Source organism: Vombatus ursinus, unplaced genomic scaffold, assembly GCF_900497805.2.
Source record: "Vombatus ursinus unplaced genomic scaffold, bare-nosed wombat genome assembly UNPS02014786.1, whole genome shotgun sequence".
NCBI lineage: Eukaryota > Metazoa > Chordata > Mammalia > Diprotodontia > Vombatidae > Vombatus > Vombatus ursinus.
The window spans coordinates 15,405,464-15,427,678 of record NW_020954564.1 but is presented as its reverse complement, the minus strand read 5'-3'; the positions used below and the strand labels follow the sequence as shown (position 1 = coordinate 15,427,678).

General features: G+C 37.2%; 1 protein-coding gene across 3 annotated transcripts in view; it reads left to right on the top strand.

Annotated features, from left to right (window-relative positions):
* The window catches only part of LOC114047023 (target of rapamycin complex 2 subunit MAPKAP1), a 328,986-nt gene that overhangs the window by 141,285 nt on the left and 165,486 nt on the right, over positions 1–22,215 (top strand). For all 3 annotated transcript variants that reach the window (XM_027867678.1, XM_027867679.1, XM_027867677.1), the window contains one exon: positions 16,279–16,451. In XM_027867678.1, the coding sequence (XP_027723479.1) occupies positions 16,279–16,451 (173 nt within the window). The remainder of the gene's footprint in view (positions 1–16,278; positions 16,452–22,215) is intronic.

Genomic DNA, 22,215 nt, shown 5'->3' with positions numbered 1-22,215 from the left:
TCACACAGCTAGTAAGTGTTATATGTCTGAGGCTGGATTTGAACTCAGGTCCTTCTGAATCCAGGGCCGGTGCTCTATCCACTGCGCCATCTAGCTGCCCCTGAGGTCTTTCAACTTTCAAGACCAGTGTTCTTTTACTATACCACATTGTCTCTAGTAAGTGCTTCCTTTCATGATAACCCAGTGAACTGGATACCACAAGTATAGCGATTCCATTTTATATTTAGGGAAAGTGAGATTCCAGGAGGGGAAATGATCTGCTTATGGCAACTCAGTGAATTATTCTTTTGTTATGTTGGTAGATTTATGAAAATATTGCTGTTAAAGAGATGAGTTTATCTCGTCTTTCAGAAGGGGAACTGGGAGATCATTTTTATAGATTAGAGAGCCACGATTTAGAGAGATTTGACATTGTCAGTTTTTGTTCTATGTCTCTAGTGAGGAGGGGCAGCTCAGACCTCTTCTGATTCCAAGTACATGCAGGTTAATGCACTGCCATTCTACCTCATGCCACGGTACACAATCACTGTGTAAGACCACATAGTAGTGACACTTCAGTTAAATAAACTGAAATATAATTCTTATTTATATAATAAGTATCCTAAAGGTATATTGAGATCAGAAATTGACCTTCTTAAAGGAAGAATGACAGCTAGTGATATTCTTAATGATAAAAGCTTAATGGAACCAAGGTAGGTGATTCCTAGAAAATTAATGAGATATTTTGTCAATTTCATTCTAGACTTAACTTGTCAGAATCTATACTGTCCGGTGACAAGCTGTAAGAATATTTTTGACAAATTAACTTTAGTCCAGGTGACAGATCAGGAAAATGTTAATTTCATAGCCTTTAATCCTCCCAGATTTATTGGGGGTTATTAAGGCAACTCCATGTGGTAAGGCCCCTGGCCTTGAATAGATTTTCCATCAGATTTTATACAAAATCTAATAGTAAGTCTGATAGTACCATTTTGATTGTGGAAAATCATACCTTGTCTTCTAGGTCAGTAGCTGAAGTCTTGAAGCTAAGAAGTTTCTATAGCATAACAATACTAATGGCTATATTTCTGTAGCTCTTTAAGTTTTGCAAAGCTTATTACTCACAACAATCTTGAGAGGTAAATAAGACAGGTATTATTGGTTTCATTTTATAGATGTCTACTAAGAGTAGACATTGCATTTGGATTTTTAAAAGAAATGTTTTCAACTCCTTTCTCTGTGACTTATCAGGGTGATCTTGTAAGAGTCACTTAACCTCTGAGCCTTAGTTTTCACATTTGTTAAATGGAGGTGATATTAGTGGTTCTTGATCTTTTCACGGGGCTTAGGATCAATTGAGCTAATGTGTAATGTGTGTAAAGAACTATATCTATATCTGATATCTTTCAGATTCTTTGACAAAATCTAACACTGAATGAAATGTTTTTCATACGTATTCTTTTCTTTTCACTTACCTTACTACTTTAGAAGATCTAGGATTTCATTGGTATGGATATACTTTCCACCACAGCTGGAGATTGCTCTTGACTTAGTATGTGCCTTCTAAAATTGCTCTGGACAAAAATAATCATCTCCTGGTAGCCAGCCCTTTGGTGATAAAATTCTTCATATTTAGCTAGGTTAATCCTTGGATGCCAGACATATTAGTCCTTTAGCTCATACATGAAGCTTTTCTAGCTTAGTGTAGGACTTGTCAGAGTTTTGCACAGTCCTGGCAGAACCTTTGAGAATCTACCTATATATATATATATATATATATATATATATATATATATATATATATATATACCACAATGGAACATCCCTGTTTAGATTAAAATTATTACTTTTAGTAAAATAATGAAAGCATGATAACATCTTTGAATTAATTCCATTCATCATTATCAAAGTAATGACAATTCAAGATGCCTACAGGTTTCTAGTCACTGGTTGTTAAAATGGTAGGCCACTGATTCACAAGACTTAGGTTGGTTTCTTTTTGGTAATACAATTCAATTCAATTAACATTTATTAATTGTCTCTGTGCAATTTACTGTTTCAAGTGCCTGGGAGAATAGTAGAGTTGGGAGATGAGAGATAGAAAAAATTAAATGCAGTCTCTACTCTCAAGGAGTGTATGGTCTGGAAGGGGGAAGTAAAGGATTCACACTGGTACTATAATACAAATCCAGCTGTAGTAAATATAAAGGAGAATCCACTTAGAGTTCTTTAGGAGTTCTGTTGTATAGAGAGAATTCACTTCTGTTTGGGAACTTTAGGGAAGCCTTAATGGATAAGGTGGCAGTTGAACTTTAACTCAGAAAATAGTTAGGATCTCAGTAGGCAAAATAGGGCAACAAGGCATTTAAGGCACAAAGGATAGTGTGAATAAAAACAATAAAAGAGGATCTGTTCAGAAAACAATGAGTAGTACACTTTGGCAGCTGTCCATGAACAGCTAGGTCGCACAATGGATTGAGCTCAGGGTCTGGGATTGGGAAGACCTGAGTTCAAGTGTGACCTCAGACACTTACTAGCTATTTGACTCTAGATAAGTCACTTAACCTCTGTTTGCTTAAGTTTCCTCATGAGTAAAATGAGGTTAATAATAGTACCTACCTCCCAGTGTTATTGTGAGGATAAAATGATATAATAATTGTAAAGTACATAGCACGATGCCTGCCTCCTAGTAAGTACTATATAAATGCTGTCTGTAAGCTATTACTTTGGCAGAATTATAGAATGCACAAAAGGGACTCCTATTTTGGTTTGAATATAGGCTGTTTCCCCAAAATGAGATTTCTTTGGAAGGAAAAAACGTAAATATACACTAAAATTAAATCAAATGAAGGCTATTCTCAGGTTTTAGATAAAATTTAGGGGGAAATATAGTCTGTATTCAGATGAATGTGGTAGCTACCCCTCCACCGAAGTCCTACTTTCATGTGTCATTGTAATATGGAGGCAATACTGACATCTCAAAGTATTAGCTAGCAGAGTACAAACTGGTGAATTCTGTCATGATGGAAAAGCTTTGACTGTCATCTCAGCAACACACTGTGCCTGTTTTCTGAGGACCATCCTAGTTAATTAAGCATAGAGAGAAGCTCATCACCAATAAATCGGCCACTATATGATGAAATCTCTGTACATCGCAGGCCATAAAACAAAGAACTATACAAAATGCCCCTCAACTCTGTGCATCATCCTTCTGCTCCTTAGTCACATTGGCCAGAGCCGAAGGAAGTAGAAGGAAGCTGAGAATCACAGATTTTGAACTACCTATGATTTTATTAATTTTAACTGTTAGTGCTATAAGTGTGAGATCCTTGTTCAGTGACCATGGTATTGGAATGACTGGATTGTATTGTTATTGAAATTCTCACTATAAATGAAACTAGAAGACAAAAGAAAGATAACAGGTAAATGGAAAGATGGTCCATGAATTCTACTCAGAGAGACAAATACAGAAGTTGACAGAATTAGTTTTATCATATGCCTAAACCACATTTCCTGGGACACTAGGTTATCTTTTATTGCTTTGCTTATAATGGGCATTTGCAAAAAGATCACTATGAAAGTAATTGTAGCTTTGCAGTTTATGCATCAGAAACAAAGAATGAAGAGCTAAAGTTCTGCAAAGAGCACAATAGATGGAAAAATCAAGCTTTGCAGTAGACTGAATTAAGTTGGATCATCCAAGAATATTTAAGGATGAAACTGGAAGGATATCAAATAGATCAGAAGAAAAAGGATTTGCCAAGATGTATATTACATTTATTTTTCCATCAATGGCAATGGAGCATAGCATTTAGTCTTTAAAATCACAAACCTTAATGTTTCTTGTATGTAATGAAATGTAAAACTTGGACTGAAGAAAATAAAGATAGGAAGAGCATTTAAGTCAGATCAAGTATACACAGAAGAGATCAATGCTGGAGGTAATGTAATTTTGAGGGTTTATAGGGATTGATTCTCAAGAAGAAAGAAAAGATGACAAGACACCTAGAAAGGATCACAGATGTTATTTCTACCAAAAAAAAAGGTGACCAAGAAAACATCAATGACTAGTAGAGAAAGTGAGGAGTCATGTATAATGTCAAGGCTATAAACCTGGGAGACTAGACAGGATGATGATACCCTTGGCAGAAATAGAGAAGTTCAGAAGCAGGATGAGTCTTGGGGAAAAGATAATTCTTTTTTGGACAGATGAAGTTTGAAGTGTCTGTAAAACATACATGAAAATAGCAGTGGATGATGTGGGACTGTAGCTCAGGAGACTGACAATGCCTGGATATATAGATCTGAAAATTAACTTCATGGGGATGGTAAACCCATGAGAGATACTATCACCAGGTAGATATAACAAAGAAGAGAAGAGGGCCTAGGACAGAGCCTTGAGGTACATCTACAGCTAAGAGATGTGATATGGTTGATAGACCAGCAAAGGAGTCTAAGGGCTGATGTGTGGAATTAAAATCCACAAGATTTGGCAATGGAATGGATATATAGGGTTAAGGAAGTATGAGGAGTCAAAGATAATGCTGGCGTTGCAAACCCAAGAGACTAGAAGAATGATAGTGCTTGTGAAAGACAGAAGGAACAGAGGGAAGTTTGGAAGAAGGATTTTTTTAGGGGAAAGGATGAATTTTGTTTTGGATCACTCGGTAAGCATTTACATGATATGCTGTGTACTATGATGAATGCTGGTATGCAAAGGAGTCCACATTCTAATGAGAGAGAGATGACATGCAAGTAATAGTGTACATACAAGCTACACACAGCATAAATGGAACCTAATCTCAGAGGGAAGGCACTAGGAGTCAGACCAGGGAAGACCTTTTACAGAAGGTGAGATTTGAGCTAAATCTTGAAGCAAGGAAGGAAAGTTAAGGGATAGAGGTGAGGAAGGAGAACATTCCAGGCATGGGAGACAGGCAGTACGAAGACACAGAGAAAGAAAGGAGATAAGAGTGTCAAGTGTGAGGAGCAGCAAGAAGATCAGCGTTACTAGGTCACAGAATGTGCAAAAGAGAGTACAATGTAAGAAAACTGGAAACATATGAAGGGGCTGGCTTGTGAAGAATTTTAAATACCAGAGGTGTGTATATTTCGTGCTGGAGATGATTGGGAACCACCGAAGTTGATTCAGTGTAGGAGTGAGAGGGTAAGGAGACAGAGAGTGACGTGAGATTGACTGGAGGATGGATTGAAGAAGAGAGAGATCTGAAGCAGGTAATCCAATTGGAAGGTCATTGCAACAGTTTAGACAAGAGATGATGAGGGCCTGTGTGACTGGAGAGAAGAGGACTATACAATAATTCCATGAATGATATAACAACGGAGATAACTTGTGAGACAGACTTCTGAATATGAATATCAAATGAGGCATAAAATAGACTCTGTGCTTGCCACCGTTATAGAGAATGTCCATACCAAGGATTCCTATTTGGAGGGCTTTCCAGATGCTCTTGCTTGCAGATAACACTGTACAACATTGCGAAGTTCCCTGAATGAGGGCCATGACAATTCAAAGGAATTTGACATAAGTTTCCAAAACAAGAAAACCAAGTGTATGAAAAAGCAGTCCACAAGAGTTTGTTGAATACCTGTGTGGTACTGAGCACTTTACTGTCCAGGGAATACCTAGGCAGACCTGAAATAGCTTCTGTCCTTAAGGAGCTTAAGTTCTTTCAGAGGAAATAGCAAGTGCCTATATAAATAAATTTTAAAAATATGTACAAAATAAATGACAGGTAATTTCAAGGCATTAGCAGCTGTATGGGAGTAGGGGTGAGATGGAATAATGAAAGCATTCATCTTGGAAATGGCACATTTAAAGGAGATTCGAGACTCTAGAAGCAAAGGTCAGTGCATTCCACTTATGAGTGACAACCTGTGCCAAGACAAAGAAATGAGAGAGGAAATGCTAGTTTTCCAGATTACGATATGCATTTGAATGGATAGCCTATAGAGCAGCTACGTTGTTATAGACCAGTCGTTTCAGCCGTGTCCAGCTCTTTATGACCCCATTTGGGGTTTTCTTGGCAGAGATACTGGAGTGATTTGCCATTTCCTTTTCTAGCTCATTTTACAGATGAGAAACTGAGGCAAAAACAGTTAAGTGACTTGTCCAGGGTCACATAGTTAATAAGTATATGAGGTCAGATTTGAACTCAGGTCCTTCTGACTAAAGGACTCTTATCCACTGTGCCATCTCACTGCCCATAGAATTGCTTTGCCAGCATGTATATTTGTTGCATAGACATTGCAACAAACTGGACAGCAAACTGAATGTAGAAGTGAATAGAAGGAAGAGAGCAGGCACAGTGGAAAGAGCACTGGACTTTGAGTCAAATAAACTGAATTCAGGTCATAGCTCATTACTTAAATGACCTTGGGCAATTGACTTGCCCTCTCTGGGCATAAATTTTATCTTCTATAAAATGAAAAGGTTGGACTAGATAGCCCCCAAAGTTGCTTCCAACCCTAGATCTATGATCCTGTCGGAGTAACATGATTGCATTCTGCTTTGCTGCCTTGATCTTTGACTGCGTTTCTTCCCATAAGGAATTTTACCATCTTCAGGTAACTGGAAGCCTCAAAATAATCTTTGCAGGCATTTGCATCATCACAGCATCTGGATTCAGTGATAGGTTTATTCCTATCTTGAAATTGCACATAATGATTGCCCTATGCCATTGTGACTAATGTACTAGTCCTGCCTGCTTCTTGTCTCTTTAATTGCAGAAGCTGAGCAGTCTGTCCTCTCTGTTTCTTTACTTTGACACAGCAATTGCACACTTAGCAACAGCTTTAAGCGATTCATTTTATTATTGGCAAACCTCAATGTTAAGTAGCGTTGTTGTTGAGCCTTCCACCCTCTATCACTAATTTGGAAAATTCATACTGTTTTAGAATTTAGAGCCAGAAGGAACTTTAGAATGTAGAAAGTTAGAGCTAGAAAATATGTAAGAACATAGAAACAACTCCATAGTTTCACTCCTCCCCTGCCATATTGGCAAAGAAGTTGTTGTTGTTGAGTCATTTTTCAGTTGTGTCTGACTCTGTGTGACCCCATTTGGAGTTTTATTGGCAAAGATACTGGAGTGATTTGCCAATTCCTTCTTCAGCTCATTTTACAGATGAGGAAATTGAGGCAAAAAGGCACAGGATCACACAGCTAGTAAGTGTCTGAGGCCAGATTTGAATTCAGGAAGATGACTCTTCCTGACTTCAGGCCCAACACTTTATCCACTGCACCACCTAGCTGTCCCCTTGACAAAAAAGACAAAAGACAAAAATGGTATATGTTAGGGGGACTGTGGGAAGAGAAAGATATAAATGAGCTATTTTAGGAGCTGTGAATTAGCTTAAATGGTCTAGAAAACACTTCAGAATTTATATACATATACACACATATGTATGTATGTGTGTATATGTATATACACAGAGACACATACACACATATACATATATGTTTTAAAGTCTACACACACACACACACACACACACACACACACACATACATAGTTGCCCTTTGACCCAGTGGTAGCACTACTGTGCATAAAATCTGAGGCATTCTAAGACAGGTGCTGTATACACAAAAATGCTGGCAGCAGCCCTCTTTTTTTCTTACCTTTTTTTGTTTTTAAAGCAAAGACCTGAAAAAAAATTGAGTGTGCTTAATTTGGAAATGACAGCATATTGTGTGTGCATGAAATGGAATATGATTGAATTATAAGAAATTATGAACATGAAGAATTCAGAGAAATCTGGGAAGACTTGTGTGAATTGATGCAGAGTAAAGTAAGTAGAACCAGGAGAACTCTTTAGAGCATTGAAAAACAGAATTCTGGTCAGTGCAGTATCCAGTCTTAGTTTCAGAGGATTCTTGGTACAGCTTTCTTTCTACCTTTAAGCAGGACAATAGAAGATTAAAAATACACAGGGCAAGCAATTTCACATATGGCCAATGTGATGATTTGTTTTGTTTGTCTGTACTTTTTGTAAGGGGTAGTTTTATTGGTAAAGAAAAGGGGAGTCATTGAGAAGAAATAGTGATGCTAAAAAAAAAAAAGATAATATTATCAGTAAAAACATTTTTTGAGAGCTAGAACCTGAAAAGGCAGAGCTAGAAGGAACCTTAGAGATCATTTAGTCCAACACCATCCTTATACACAGGAAAAAGGTAAAGCCAAGAAAGGCAAACTGATTTGCCCAAGATTACATGGGTAGTAAATTGCAGAATCAGGATTCAAACCCAGGTTTTTTATGTGTGGTAGGCAGACTTCAGCTTCTACTCCCTTTATCTGTTTTCTTTGGGATCAAGGTGGGCTGAGTCAAAAGTCTTTATTTTTCCCTCAGCCTTTCCCCATGCTCTCATCCATCTACCTTTACCCTGCTGTCTGCTATGTTCCATTATTTCTCTATTATTTAAAACAAACAAACAAAACAAAACAGAACAAAAAAACCAAAAATGCCTTTTAGCTAGATATCTTTGCTTTACACTCTCTGGCATTTGTTAATGTAAACTGGATTTCCATAGAATACTATGCAATCATGAAAGGCAAGAAGAATAAGCATACTCCTTGTTCCTCATCTCCATTTCAGATGGACTTCTTGCTACCATTACTCAACAACTGTCTTGTCTTCCTTTCAGATTCACACCATTACTCTTTATTAGACAGTCAGCTATTAAGCATTTAAGTGCCCACTGTGTGCCAGGCATTGGGCTAAGTATTAGGGATACCAAAAAAAAAAAAAAAAGGAAATGCTACCCTCAAGGAGCTTGCTTACAAAATTAATTAGGGAGACAACATGTAATAACTATCTACAAACAAGCTACATACAGGATAATTAAGAAGTCATTAGCAGAAGGAAGGCACCCAAAATGAGAGGGATTGGGAAAGGCTTTCTGTAAAAGGTGAGATTTTGTCTGGGTCTTGAAGATATTTAGGGAAGCCAGAGAGTATAGATGAGGAGGAAGAACATTCCAGGCATGGGAGATAGTCAGTCAAAATGCCCAGAACCAAGAGATGGAGTATCTTGTTAGGAAACAGAAAGGAAACCAGTGTTGTTGGATCAGAGAGTATGTGAGGGGATGTAAGGTATAAGAAGATTGGAAAGGTGGACAGAAGGGCCAGGTTTTGAAGGACCCTTGAATGCCAACCAGGCAATTTTATATTTGATACTGGAGGTCATAGTGAGCTACTAGAGTTGATGGGGTTGGGGAGGGAGAGAGATGACATAGTCCAACCTGTACTTTAGAAAAATCACTTTGGCAGCTTAATGAAGGATGGATTAGAGTGGGAAGAAACTTGAGGCAGGCAGATCAGCCAACAGGCTGTTGCAGTACTCCAGGCATAAGGAGACAATGGCCCATACCAGGGTAGTGGATATCAGAAGAGGAGGTAATATCAAAGGAGAGAAGGAGGCATATTTCAAAGATGTTGCAAAGGTGAAATTAATAGGCTTTGGCAACAGATTGGATATGGACATTGGGAGACAGGAATTGAGAATGACATCTAGATTGCAAGTCTGGAAATCAGAAAGGGTGGTGGTGCCTTTGACAATAATAGAGAAGTATGGTAGGGGGAAAATAATGATTTTTGTTTAAAACATGTTTAAGATGTTTACTGGACATCTAGTTTGAGATTTCTGCAAATTAGAGGTGGGATACTGGAGGGCAGCGGAGACATTAGGGCTGATTTGAGAATCGTCAGAATAGAGATAATAATTGATTATCCATAGGAGCTGATGAAATCACCATGTGAAATAGAGGGAGAAGAGGACCGAGCTGAGAGCCCTGTGGGACACCCGTAGTTATTGGGCATGGCTTGGACGAAGATCAGAGAAGCAGACTGAGAAGGAGCAGTCCAGTGGGTAGAAGGAAAATCAGGAGTGAATAGTGGCTAAAAACCTACAGAGAAGAGAGAGCACATCGTGGAAAATGTGTAGAAGAGAGTCACCAACAGGGTCAGAGGCTGCAGAGCAGTCGTGGACGAGTTGATGAAAGGCCTTGAGATGTGGCAATCAAGAGACCATTGCTAACCTTGGACAGATCAGGTTCTGTTGAATGATGAGATTGGAAGTCAGATTGTAGAGAGTTAAGAAAATGAGAAGGGAGGAAAGGAGGCACGTATTGTAGACAGCCTTCTCAAAGAACTTAGCTGCAAAAGACAGGAGAGAGGTTTTTTTTGAGAATAGGAGACATATGGATATGTTTGTAAGTAGTAGGGAAGCATCTAGTAGTCATCTACTGATGTCCAAGTCATTCCTCATGCTTTTTCGAGTTCATTATTTAGCCCATGGTTATACTCTCCTGATCTCATGCTTGAGGACTTTAATCATCACATTCTACTTCTCAAACCTTGCTCTTATATTTGGAGACTTCAGTGTGTAAACACTGGTTTATCACCCTCCTAAACTTGCCTGGCTTCCTTCATTCTACTCACACACAGAGGAATTGGTCGTACCTTTCATCTGATCATCAGTCCTTATCGTTCCTCCACCGTGATCCACAACTCTGAAATCTTTCTTTTGACTACAACCTCTTATCCTTCAATTTTTCTTCCTACTTCATGTCCCTTAACCCTATTCTTCATCCTAACATTAGTAATTGGTTGTTTTTTCTCTGTCAAAATATAATCAGTTTTATTTTGGGTGAATTTTTGTTAGTACTCACCTTGTCTAAAACCTCCAAATACTTTTCTTGAAAGTGTTTGTGATACAGGCTTGACATTTCTTTGTGTTCTACAACCTCTTGGCCTCTGTCATTTATTACTCCTGAACCATGTTTTCCAATATATTTTTCTGCTATCTTCTTCTTTGCCAGTCTTTGCATTAAAGTTGCTGATTATTAAAATGTATATTGATTTAAATTGAAAGGATTTATTGAATTATTCATAGAATTTATCTCCTTGTCCTTTACCATAGATGCTAGTGCATTAGCTTTAATTATTTCGTGGAGGTCTTTTTGCAAATGTTTATCATAAGTACTGTGTTGTGAAATAATCATATAGTTTATGAAATGGTTTATTATTGCTATTGGATACAGAATAAAAGCAACTCCTCCAACTTGCTTATTTGAATCCAAGGAGAACCTATGAATTATTCTTCCATTTAGGTACAATTTACTTTTGCCTTCTGGTTTTACGTATATCAATTATTCCAATAGTATATCCAGTTATTGGTTATTGGATGATGATTTTACATTTAGGATACCAACAGATGAGTTAATGTTTGTAGACTTTGTATAAACTGTCATTTTTAATACTCTCTTCTTTTTTTCTACTCCTGTCATCATCACTGCAGAAGTAGAAGTAGACTAGAAGACTAAGGGCTATCTTGTTTTTTCTTATGTCATATAAGCTTCCAATTAATTTTAACTTATTTTTAAAACATTCATAGTAACAAACAAAACAATAATTTGAGCATCTAGTTTGCTTCTGAGTTCCCTTCTTATCACTTTTTCTGTTATGTTTTCTGTTATGTAGTGTTTGGGGGGGGAGGATTTTGTTTATGTTACATTTTTATAGTCATAGTCTGTATATTGTGTTACTTCCCTGCATACTTTTATATAAATATTTTCATGTTTCTTTTTATTACTTCTCTTTCTCATTTTTTCATCGAATTTCTTTTCCCATTTATGTAGGTATATGGCCCTGTGTGATTCTATTAATTCTAGATAGAGAAACTACTCAATATGTTGGATCCTTTTCTTTGGTTCTTAATATTTTGTGGATACTAGTTAGGTGACCCATCCTTAGATTTTACTGTCTATTATTTTCGTTATATATCTTCTCTCTTAAGTCTTTTACATAATTTCTTGAGTGTAATTTATAAGACCATAGGATTGAGACCATCCAGTCCATTGCTGGTAGTATGTTATAACCTACCTAGACACGCCATGCATCTTTCCTTTGCTCTTTGAGCTACCTTCAGCTTTGGTTGTTCTGAGATGGCAGTGTTCCAATGATTTGCAGCCACAAAGCATTTTTGGATTATGTTGAAGTTAAAAAAAATTTGGTTTGGGGGATCATGTGATTACTAAGGTAGCAGAGGAGTTCTTATCCTTGAGCTTTTGTAACCCCTAAACCTCAGAAAATGAATTATGCACCAGATGAAGAGAAACCAAAGCTGAGTTCACAAGATAAGACAGAAATAACACCCCAAAATTAAAAAATATCATGAAATCATATCAGAGAATTTAAATCTGTAACTTACCACTCATTGTCCCCAACCCCCCAATCTGTTATGAGTAAAAGCAATTTTGTAGATTTGTGCTTGAAGTCCAGCTACAGATTGAATCTCCAAACTTCTCTGCCTGTCCCATACTCCTTTCACAGTGACTCCTAACTTTCTCAATTCACTCTCATAAGAGATATTACTGCTTCTATTCAGGAGAAAGAAAGGGGAAAGGGAAAGAGCAAAGGAAACAGGTAGAAGGACATAGAGTGGAGCCAGTAAGAGGGAAAAAATTTCTGCCTATGAGGAAGAGGCAGATGAAAACTCATCTGAGACCATATTTCTCCACCAGGAGTTTTTTCCAGATCGGGGATTTAGACTGGGTGCACATACACTTGTGAGGAGCCTGAAGATATCCAGACTCAGGTGTCTATACAGCAATGGGAAGGGCCGGAGAGTGAAGACAGAAATCAGTGACAAATGACTGATAGTACAGTAAAAGGGTTGAAAGACTGTGAGACCAAGGGAGAACATCTGAACAAAAAGTCTAGTTCACAAGCAGTATAAACCAACAACAAAGAGCTCTTAAAGACTGGAAGAAAATGGGTAAAAACTTAGAGCAGAATACTATAAAGAAATATTATACCGTGAAGAAAAATGAATCAGAACTGGCAGATAAATAAAAGAATTCTGGAGATTCCTCAGAGATCAAAAACCAACAGGGCAAAAATCCAGAAGAGAAATAAAAAATTTAAAGGAAAGTGTTAGGAATTAAGTTAGGTAGGAAACCAGAGCTCTAAATCTAAAATTTAAAAATACAAAGAGCATTGTTTTAAATTTAAAATATTGTAAAAGACATATTAGCATCAGTAAAAGAAGTAGATGCTCTGAGAGAAAAGAGAACAGGATTGGAACATAAAATACAAAAGTTGTAGAAAATTTTACGATAGAGGAAAAAAGGCAATAGCTTTAAAAAAAAAACAACATGAATTCTGTACAAGCCAAAGCAGTTGACTTTGAAGGCAGAGTACCCAGAGATAACTTAAGGATATGCAAAAATATATACAAGAAAATTACCTAGAACTTTGAAATTCAAGAGACAGAATGGCATAGTGGATAGGGCATTGAACTTGGAGTTAGGAAGACATGCATTAAAATATTATCGAAGACTCTAGCTATGTGACCCAAGGCAAATTGCTTAACCTTCTCTGTCTCAGTTTCCTCATCTATAAAAGCAGAGGATTAAACTAAATGGTTTATTAGGTCCTTTCTACTTATAGATGTATGATCCTGCTAATACACAAAAGAAATTGATCCTATGACTGTACAGGTCACCACCAGATAAAAATCCCACTTTTGAAACTACATGCAGTGATTAAATTTTACAATTTCAATGATAAATAATAAATTTTGCAAAAAGCCAGGAAATAGATTTTCAGCTGCAAAGATACTTTGATTTTGATAACCTAGGGGTTTTCGTTTTTTGTTTTTTACCAGTCATGAGAAATGGAAAAGAATGGAATAGTATATTCCAAAAAGTATATGTATTTATGTGTGTGTGTGTACACACACATACATACACACATATATGTCTATACACATAACAGTAATAATAAATTCAAAAAGTTCCTTCAAAACTTGGCTCTCAATGAAAAAGATGGAACTTCAAGAGAAGAGAGGCAGGATTGGGAAAAGGAACAAAACAGGATGATCCACAGGATAACATAGGAGAGTGGAAGCAGAATAGTCCAGTTGTCCTCACAGCTACTATGACAAGGATTCAAAGAAAAGCACTGGATGAAGAAATGATCAAGGAGAAATCACAGCTTTTGCCAACTTCTCTTCGCAAAGAGATATCCAGAAGTTTATGGGGATTGGAAAAGACTGACCCTAGGGCAGTTTTCACTGAATCCTTCCATTTAGCGGACCAAGTAAGCCTAGAATTTGAAGCTGAGTGCTAGGGTGGAAGGAAACAGGATCTTAGAGCACGCTCTAACCAAGGATCACCCAAGCTGTGTTTCTCTGACTTGAGAGTTGGGTCAGAAGCCTGCAGGTCTTGGATTGGAAGGCAATTCTCAGGATGTACTCTGGATTAGACCACCCAGTGTCAGTCACCAAGGTACAGTACTCTGTCCAGATGCTTCTGAAATTCTTGAAGAACCCAATGCTCATTACCCAGATAATACAGAACAGTAACAAAAAACACCCTACTGTTATTTCCAGAAGTGAACAATAATTGGCCTCAACATGAAGTTCCAGTTCATGAAAAAAGCCTAGAATAATGAATAAATGGAAAAAATTATAAAGAAATACCATGCAGCCAGTGATGTGCAGGACACAAACTCAGAAGACATTAATATCATCCACATCATCTATAAGCAGTATCAAAGAAAATTACAGTTTTCTCATAAGCTTTACTGGAATTCCCTGGAAGAAAAGAAGAACCCAGTATAGGTATGTTCATGAATTGAAGAATTCAGAATAGAGTAGAAGAAAAGGAAAATAAAGAGAAGGGCAAATTAAAGGAAAACAACATCTTGAAAGAAGTGTCAGCACACCCCACCCACACTACCCCACCTCTGGCAAAAAAAAAAAAAAAAATTTAAGTAAGAGATTTGAACAAGGGAAATCCAGGGAAGGAAGATTTTGAACTGCAACCTTACCTTAGCTAATCAGGGAGAGAAAGAAGGGTGAAAAGAGAGTTAGACCCAGATAAATAAAAAAGATAAAAAAGGAATACAGTTGGGGAGAATTCGTGAGAATGGACTAGAATGAGTGATTGGTATAAGCAAAACTAATTATAGTGACAAAAGTACTGACTTAAAAGAGAAAAGGAGACATACAGCAACACACAACACAAAATAAATGGAGGAAAACACATTCTTAACAATGATAAACGTAAATGTGAATGGATTAAAACAATCCAGTCAAGTAAAAGAGTGTAGCAGAATGTATAAGAAGAAAACCCATTGAGGTTATTTATACAAGAATCTAATCTAAAAAATAAAGATACCCAAAGGGAAAAGAAAAAAATATATACTTTTGAAGATGTGAACAGAATTCCAGTGAGAAAAGGGGAGGGGGTTATCTAACAGAACTGATGTATAGGGAATTTAGGAAATAATATGTTAACCAGAAATGAACAAAGTACCATTAGGTGTGGCCTCAATTGGGCAAAGTATAGTAAGACTGTAGCCTTCTTATTCCTAGAATAAGAATTCCTGCACCTTTTTGGTTTTTAATTAATTTTTTTTCAATGAATAAACATTTATTTTCTCTCCCTCTCAGTTCCCTTCCCTCCTCCCCATTGAGAAAGAAGGAAAAACAAAACTTTTGTACCAAATACATATAGTCAATGAAAACAAATTCCTACATTGGCCACATCCAGAAATTTGTCTTATTCTGCTCCTTGTGTCCATCACCTCTTTGTCGTTCTTGCCCATTGCTTTTCTGGAATCGTGGTTGGTCTTTGCATTGATCAGAGTTCTTCAGTCTTTCAAAGTTGTTCATTTTGACAACGCTTTTGTCATAAACTTCACCTTTCTTAATGCAGCCAAATATCATGTTAACTTTCTGAGCTACCGTTCAAGTGTTGATTCATATTGAACTTTCAGTACAGATCTTTTTAGATAAACTGTCTAATCGTTACTTCCCCCTCTTGCACTTGTGAATTGCTTTTTCAATCCAAATATAGGCCTTTATGTTTATCCTTATTTAGTTTCATCTCATTCAATTGTAGCAGAGAAGAAGGATATAGTGACTATTCAAAATACGTGTACTAATGATCTAATAAAATTCCTTTATGTAGATATGCCACGATTTTATTCAGCTATTCCTCAGTTTTTTGACATATAAGTTGTTAGTGGGTTTCTAACTGCCCTATCTTTTAGTCTTGCCTATATGTAAATATTTCTTTTAAAAGGTTTTGTGTGTGTGTGTGTGTGTGTGTGTGTGTGTGTGTGTGTTCAATTATAGTAAGCATGACTATATTTTAACCTGTGATGTAAAAAATATACTTTTTGATAGTGGCTGAAAACTGGTGTTGGGAGTGATTGTTACGTGGTTTTGGGCTTTAGCAAATATATCTAATGTGGTATCTTTTGTCCACAGGGTCACATAGGGACCACTGCAACCAAAAAAATTGATGTCTACCTCCCACTGCACACAAGCCAAGACAGACTGCTACCAATGACAGTTGTGACCATAGCACATGCCAAGGTGCATGACCTAATCGGCCTAATCTGCTGGCAGTATACAAGTGAAGGACGAGAACCCAAGCTCAAGTAATTTACTTTCTTTTCTTCTCCCCTTTGCTATCCAACTTTCTTCTGATCAGTCTCTGAGTAGCCAGAGAAGTATTTGTAAACACATGCAACTTACTAATTATGCAAGTCACTTATCCTCTCTAAGGTTCAGTTTTGTTCTCTGTAAGATGAAGAGAATAATAACACTGGCATGATCTATCTTCTAGAGGGGCCATGAGGAAAGTGCTTTGTAAACCTTAAAATACTATGGAAACAGGTTGCTGCCATTATTCTGTATTGCAAATGAACTTTGTTTTAAGGTCTCTGCATTCATCAAGATTTCATTAAATAAGAAAAATATATAAAATATATGGTGGATTGTAAAAGATTGTACATATATAGATATGAGCTTATTTTCATTTCAACAAACATTTGTCATATGTTTTCTGTGTGTAAGATTCAGATATATAAGTACTATCATAGCAGTTAGGAAACTTTACAGTCTAGGAGAGAGGATAAGACATAGATATCAGTAACTCATTCCCAGGCCTTCTACCTGCTGCTTTCTCTGTAGTGAGTTTTTCTTCAGTTTCCTTATGTGACTCTTTTCTCAGGGTACAGGTGTCCTAAAATGAGATAAGGAGGCAGTATGGTGCTGGAAAGAGTACTGGATTGGGAGTTAGAGGACCCTTTGTAGAATTCTAGCCTTGTCACTTAGAACTTGAATGATTTGAGGATTATTACTCAACTTCTCTGGCCCTCAGTTTCCTCATTTGTAAAATGAGAAACTTGGATTAGATAATCTCTGTGTCCTTCCAGTTCTGTGGACTTTGGCATAAAATAGAACAAAATCACTGAATAAGATAGGAAAAAAAACCCCAAAGCACTATGGAACAGGGGGAAAGGGAGAGAAAGGAGGCAGGCAGCATGGTACTAATGGATAGAGGGTGTTCTTAAATCCTTGATTTGAGGATATCTGTAAGAAGTTTTGTGAGTGCTGTGAGAAATATATTATCTAAATGTTAAACTACTGTAAAAGTGTAAATTGGTGGGGGGGGGGGGGGATTGGAAGAGAAAAGGGAACTAGTATTTGTTAAGCACCTGCTAGGTGCCAGGCTCTGTGCTGAGCACTTTACAAATGTTTCATTGGATCCTCACAACTACCCTGGGAAGTAGGTGCTATTATTATCCCTAGTTTGAATATGAGGAAATTGAGTCAGACTGAGGTTAAGTGCACAGTTAGGTCACACAATTAGGAGCTGTTGGAAGCTGGGTTTCAATTCAGAACTTCCTGACTGTAGATCTACTCTGCCGAGCTGTATATTTTGGTGATTATCATTGTAGTTTTTGCTGTTGTTGTTCTCATTATCTGAAGAGGATTATAAATGAAGAATTGGAAGGGACCTCAGAAGCCATTTCAGTCTCTTTGTTTTGCAGATGAAGAGCTAAAGCCTTTGACCTGGTACTTGAAGAATGGGTAGAATCTCTATTGACAGAGATAGAGGGGATGGATGGATGTACTGGGGGAGGGACGGACGGATGGGGGTGGGGTAGGGAGGCATTCCAGATGTCAAGAGTGGGAGCAACCTAGTGAAGGTTACAAAGAGGAGCTGGGTGTATGAGGTTAGGTAGGCAGTAGTGATCATTTGTCAAGAGTGTAGACAAAGCAAACGTATGTAACATATGTAAAACTTTTCTCCTTGATCTGTGGTGTTGGTATTCTGTTCAGAAGGGAGTTTAGTTCTTAATATCATAGTGCTAAAGCTGAACTGGGCCTTAGAGATGATCTGTTCCATGCCCCACTCCAGTCCCTCCCCTCCCCTCCCCTCTCCTCTTTTTTTAAAAGAGGTAAGTAAACTAAAGCCTGGAGAGGAGAAACTATTTACCTGAAGTTTTGACACTAAACCCAGTGTTTTTTCTACTATATTATATAGATATTCCAAAAGGTACTTGAATTCATCTTTTTGGGTACTCCCTCTATTGATAAAGTTCATGCCACCACCGTGCTTTCTCATTCTGTGTAATTCTTTCATGTTATGTCTTTAAACCTCTGTAGAAGCTAATCTAAAAATGCTTAGGATCTTTTAGTTATTTTAATACCTTAGGACTACCAGTGTTTATTTTGTCTCTCATTTTTGCTGCATTGTACTTCCTATTTCAAAGGAAAGAGATGTTATAGTCAGAATGGACCTTAGAAATACTTGAATTCAATCTGCTTATTTTGTTATGATAATTGTTATCTATACTTTTTGTTTTTACATCCCAGTCGTTTCCAGATGTACCCTGCCAAATGCTTGAACACTGCTAAAGTAAAGCAAAATCAACTCAAATAATCTCATCTCATAGTGTATCCACCATTTTGCACCCTGCTTCCCCTACTTCCCACTGAAGAGATCAAATCATTGGTTTTTGTGGAAGTGAAAATTCAGGCCCAGGTAGGTAAAGTGACTTGCCTGAGGTCATACATGTGATAAGTAGGAGAACTCAGTTTGAACCCATCTCCTGACTCCAGGGCACTTTCCACTTCTCATGCTGCCTCCTTTAATGCTCCTTACATAGTTACTGTTTACGTGAACTCCTTAAATAAAGTTTGCCTTATAATTTTCTTAACTTCTATCACTTTACCTCATAGTGAAATGTTGCCAACTTGTATCAGGGCTCTTAATTTTTGAGGCACACTTATGTTTTCAAGTGTCCAAGAATAAGGCCCAAATTACATAAAATAGGTTTTGATATTAAAACACCTACTTAATGACAGACTATTTCAGGAGTTTGGCAGTAGCATTTTCTTGGATGTCCTTTAACAGTCTTTAGCTTTTGTTGCTTAGTGACACTGGCTTTTGTGCAGAGAGCCTTCTAATTTTACCTCATCTGACCCATTTCTTTTGGATATTATAGTCCCACATGGTTTATAGTATAGGTAAAAATGTCACTAAAGAGAAGAAAGATATGAAATGGAGCTAAATTCAACCACGTATGTAGAGAGGTGATTTGGGCTAGAAATGATATAGTTGTGAGGGTGTTAAGGGACCAATATACAACGTATCCAAAGGAAGAGAAATACCCAAGGGATGGAAAAAAATCTTGGACCTTATTAATTATTTCCATAAAGCAACCAACAGAATATCAATAATTATTGACCTGTATTTATACTTCCTATCTTTGCAGACACTTTATGAGCATCCTTGATATGAGTTATTAGTAGGAATCAACTAGACCTTTGTAAGTGATATTTAACAGTGGACCATATTTTTACCATTTCACAATTAAATGAAAGATATAGAGAATATAAAAACTTCATGTTTATTGTTTGTTAATTATGGGAAAAACCCATTTGACTTGGTAGAAAAAAATGCTGCTTTATAGACTGTTTTGCAACAAGGTGTCTCCCAACTGTACATCAAAATAAATTAAGAATCTTTTGAAAATATACTAACAGAAATAGGCCTGTTATCTGAAAATAGACATCAGATGAGACATAAAACAAAGATGTAATGCCTGCCAAACATATTCACCGTAAGTATGAGTGAGATCCAGTAAGGAATTCAGTTCAAAGATGGATTCTGCTCACATAGTGAGGAGATACACCTGTTTGTGGGTGACATTGGGCTGAGGAGACCCATGATTACTTAAAGAAGTTTGGTATGTTCTTCCAAACACATAAGGCCAAATAGAGAAAGAATGTCTACTCCTCGATTTCAGTATGCATTTGGATTGTCACTATATAGGACTTGTCCAATAATATGTATATCTGGGACAGGTAGTACAACTATATAACACATTGAATCCAGCATTTAACACAAGGCAGAGAGAGGATTTATAGCTTTTGGGAAATTACAAAAGCTCTTGTACTTTTTCTCCCAAGTTTCCACAAAAGCAAAGGTCCACCTTTTCAATATTAACTTTCTGTTGGTATTGTTTTAAAACAATAAAACATAGAAGATAACTGCCTTTGAAGAAAGAAAAATGAGCATCATATGTATAGCCGTGGAAAGGCATGATGGATGTGAGCAGGCTAAACATATAACCCAAGAGGAATTCTAAAGAACAGGAGTAAAACATATCATTAAGGAATTGTATAATAGGAAGATGAGATTGGTTGACCATGTGTCAAGAAGAAGGAATGGCAGAGTACTCCATGGGTACCATTACAGTGTCAGGATAAATTGAGGAAGGCCTCTGACTTGTCAGGTGGATTCTCTGTAGTGAGCTTTTAAAAGGATTGGACAAAATTTTATAGGTTCGGCAAATGTGATTGCATTTGTGATCTGAGTCATTGGAAGTAATTGCTGAAATGATGTGTTCACAAATTCATTTGAGTAGCCAACCCATCCTGTCTATCCATCTGTAATTCTTTCTTTACCTCCATGCATTTTTTCCTCCTTGTATAGAGTGAATTCACTGGGACATAGGGACCTCCTCTCATTCAGTCTGAAGATCTGTTTTTGAGTCCTGGCCCTAATACTTAATCATTTGGCTTAGAGAATATCATTTTTCTTTTGTAAGTCACATTTTATTCCTCTGGAAAATAGTAATAACAGTGCTTGTACTATTTTACTTCCCAGGGTTGTATTAAGGAGAATGCTATAGAAACAGGAACTATTAAAGTTCTGCTTTGATGCCTCATCCTAAGCATGAGCCTTTCTTGAGTTCTTGACTTATCTCTACAGAATGTGCGCTTTGTAGATCCTGCTGGACTGGAAAAATTTCAAGTGTCATCCTAGAGAGGGAGTGTATAGTGGTTAGCGAGGCTGGTGTTGCACTAGTGAGGAGACCTCATCCCCAGAGCAAGGATTATTGGGGGATGGATTTTTCAGGCCAAGCAGCCAGAACAGTGCCCTCCTAGGTGTGAGGTGTGTTTTGATCTGTATCAGTGGAGGGAGCTCCCCTTAATGAAATCATGGATCTTTGAAGTATTATTTTTATTGTATGCCTCATGCTTCTGTTCCTGTATCCTTTCTTTCCTTATACACATTTATTGAAGTACCATCAACCCTTTTTTCTCAGCAAGTTATCTCCAATGAATCATGCTTTTTAGTATTCATGTTAACATTGTCACCAACTGTGCTTTATTAAGTTATCCTGTAAAAAATCACTGATAAGCACAGTACTTCACAAGTATAGAATTTTCAGTTTTACACTTTCTGCATAACAACCCTAGTTTCAGTGCACCTAGGTGATGCAATGGATAGAGTTTGAATCCTTCCTCAGATACTTACTAGCTGTGTGACTGCAATTTAATTTCTCTCAGCCTTGGTTTTCTTATCGATAGAATATAGAAAATAATAGCACCTGTTACTGGACTATTGTGAGGATCAAATGAGATAACACGTGTAAGGTGCTTTGTAAACTTTAATGTTCTATGTATGTGCTGGGTGTTGTCATTATCATTATTAATGCTAAGAGAAAGATATTATGAGGATTATGTTCCCCATTATACAAGGAAGATCAAGGAAGATGAGTTCAGTGATTTGCCCAACACCACAAAGATGTGTGGAAGTTAAAATTTGAATCCAGATCTCCTGACCTCTAGCCATCTTTGCATTAACTGTATTGCTGAACTATAAACAGGATCTCTGGTAGTTATCTATACAGGAATTATAAGAGAAGGCCTAGAAAACCAAAATGTTGTTGTTCATTCATTCAGTTGTGTCCAACTCTTTGTGACCACCATGGACCATAACATGGCATGCCCTTCTATTTTCCATTGTCTTCTAAAGCCTGTCCAAACTCATATTCATTGCTTCCCAGACACTATCTATCTATCTCATCTTCTGTTGTCCCCTTTTTCTTTTGCCTTCAA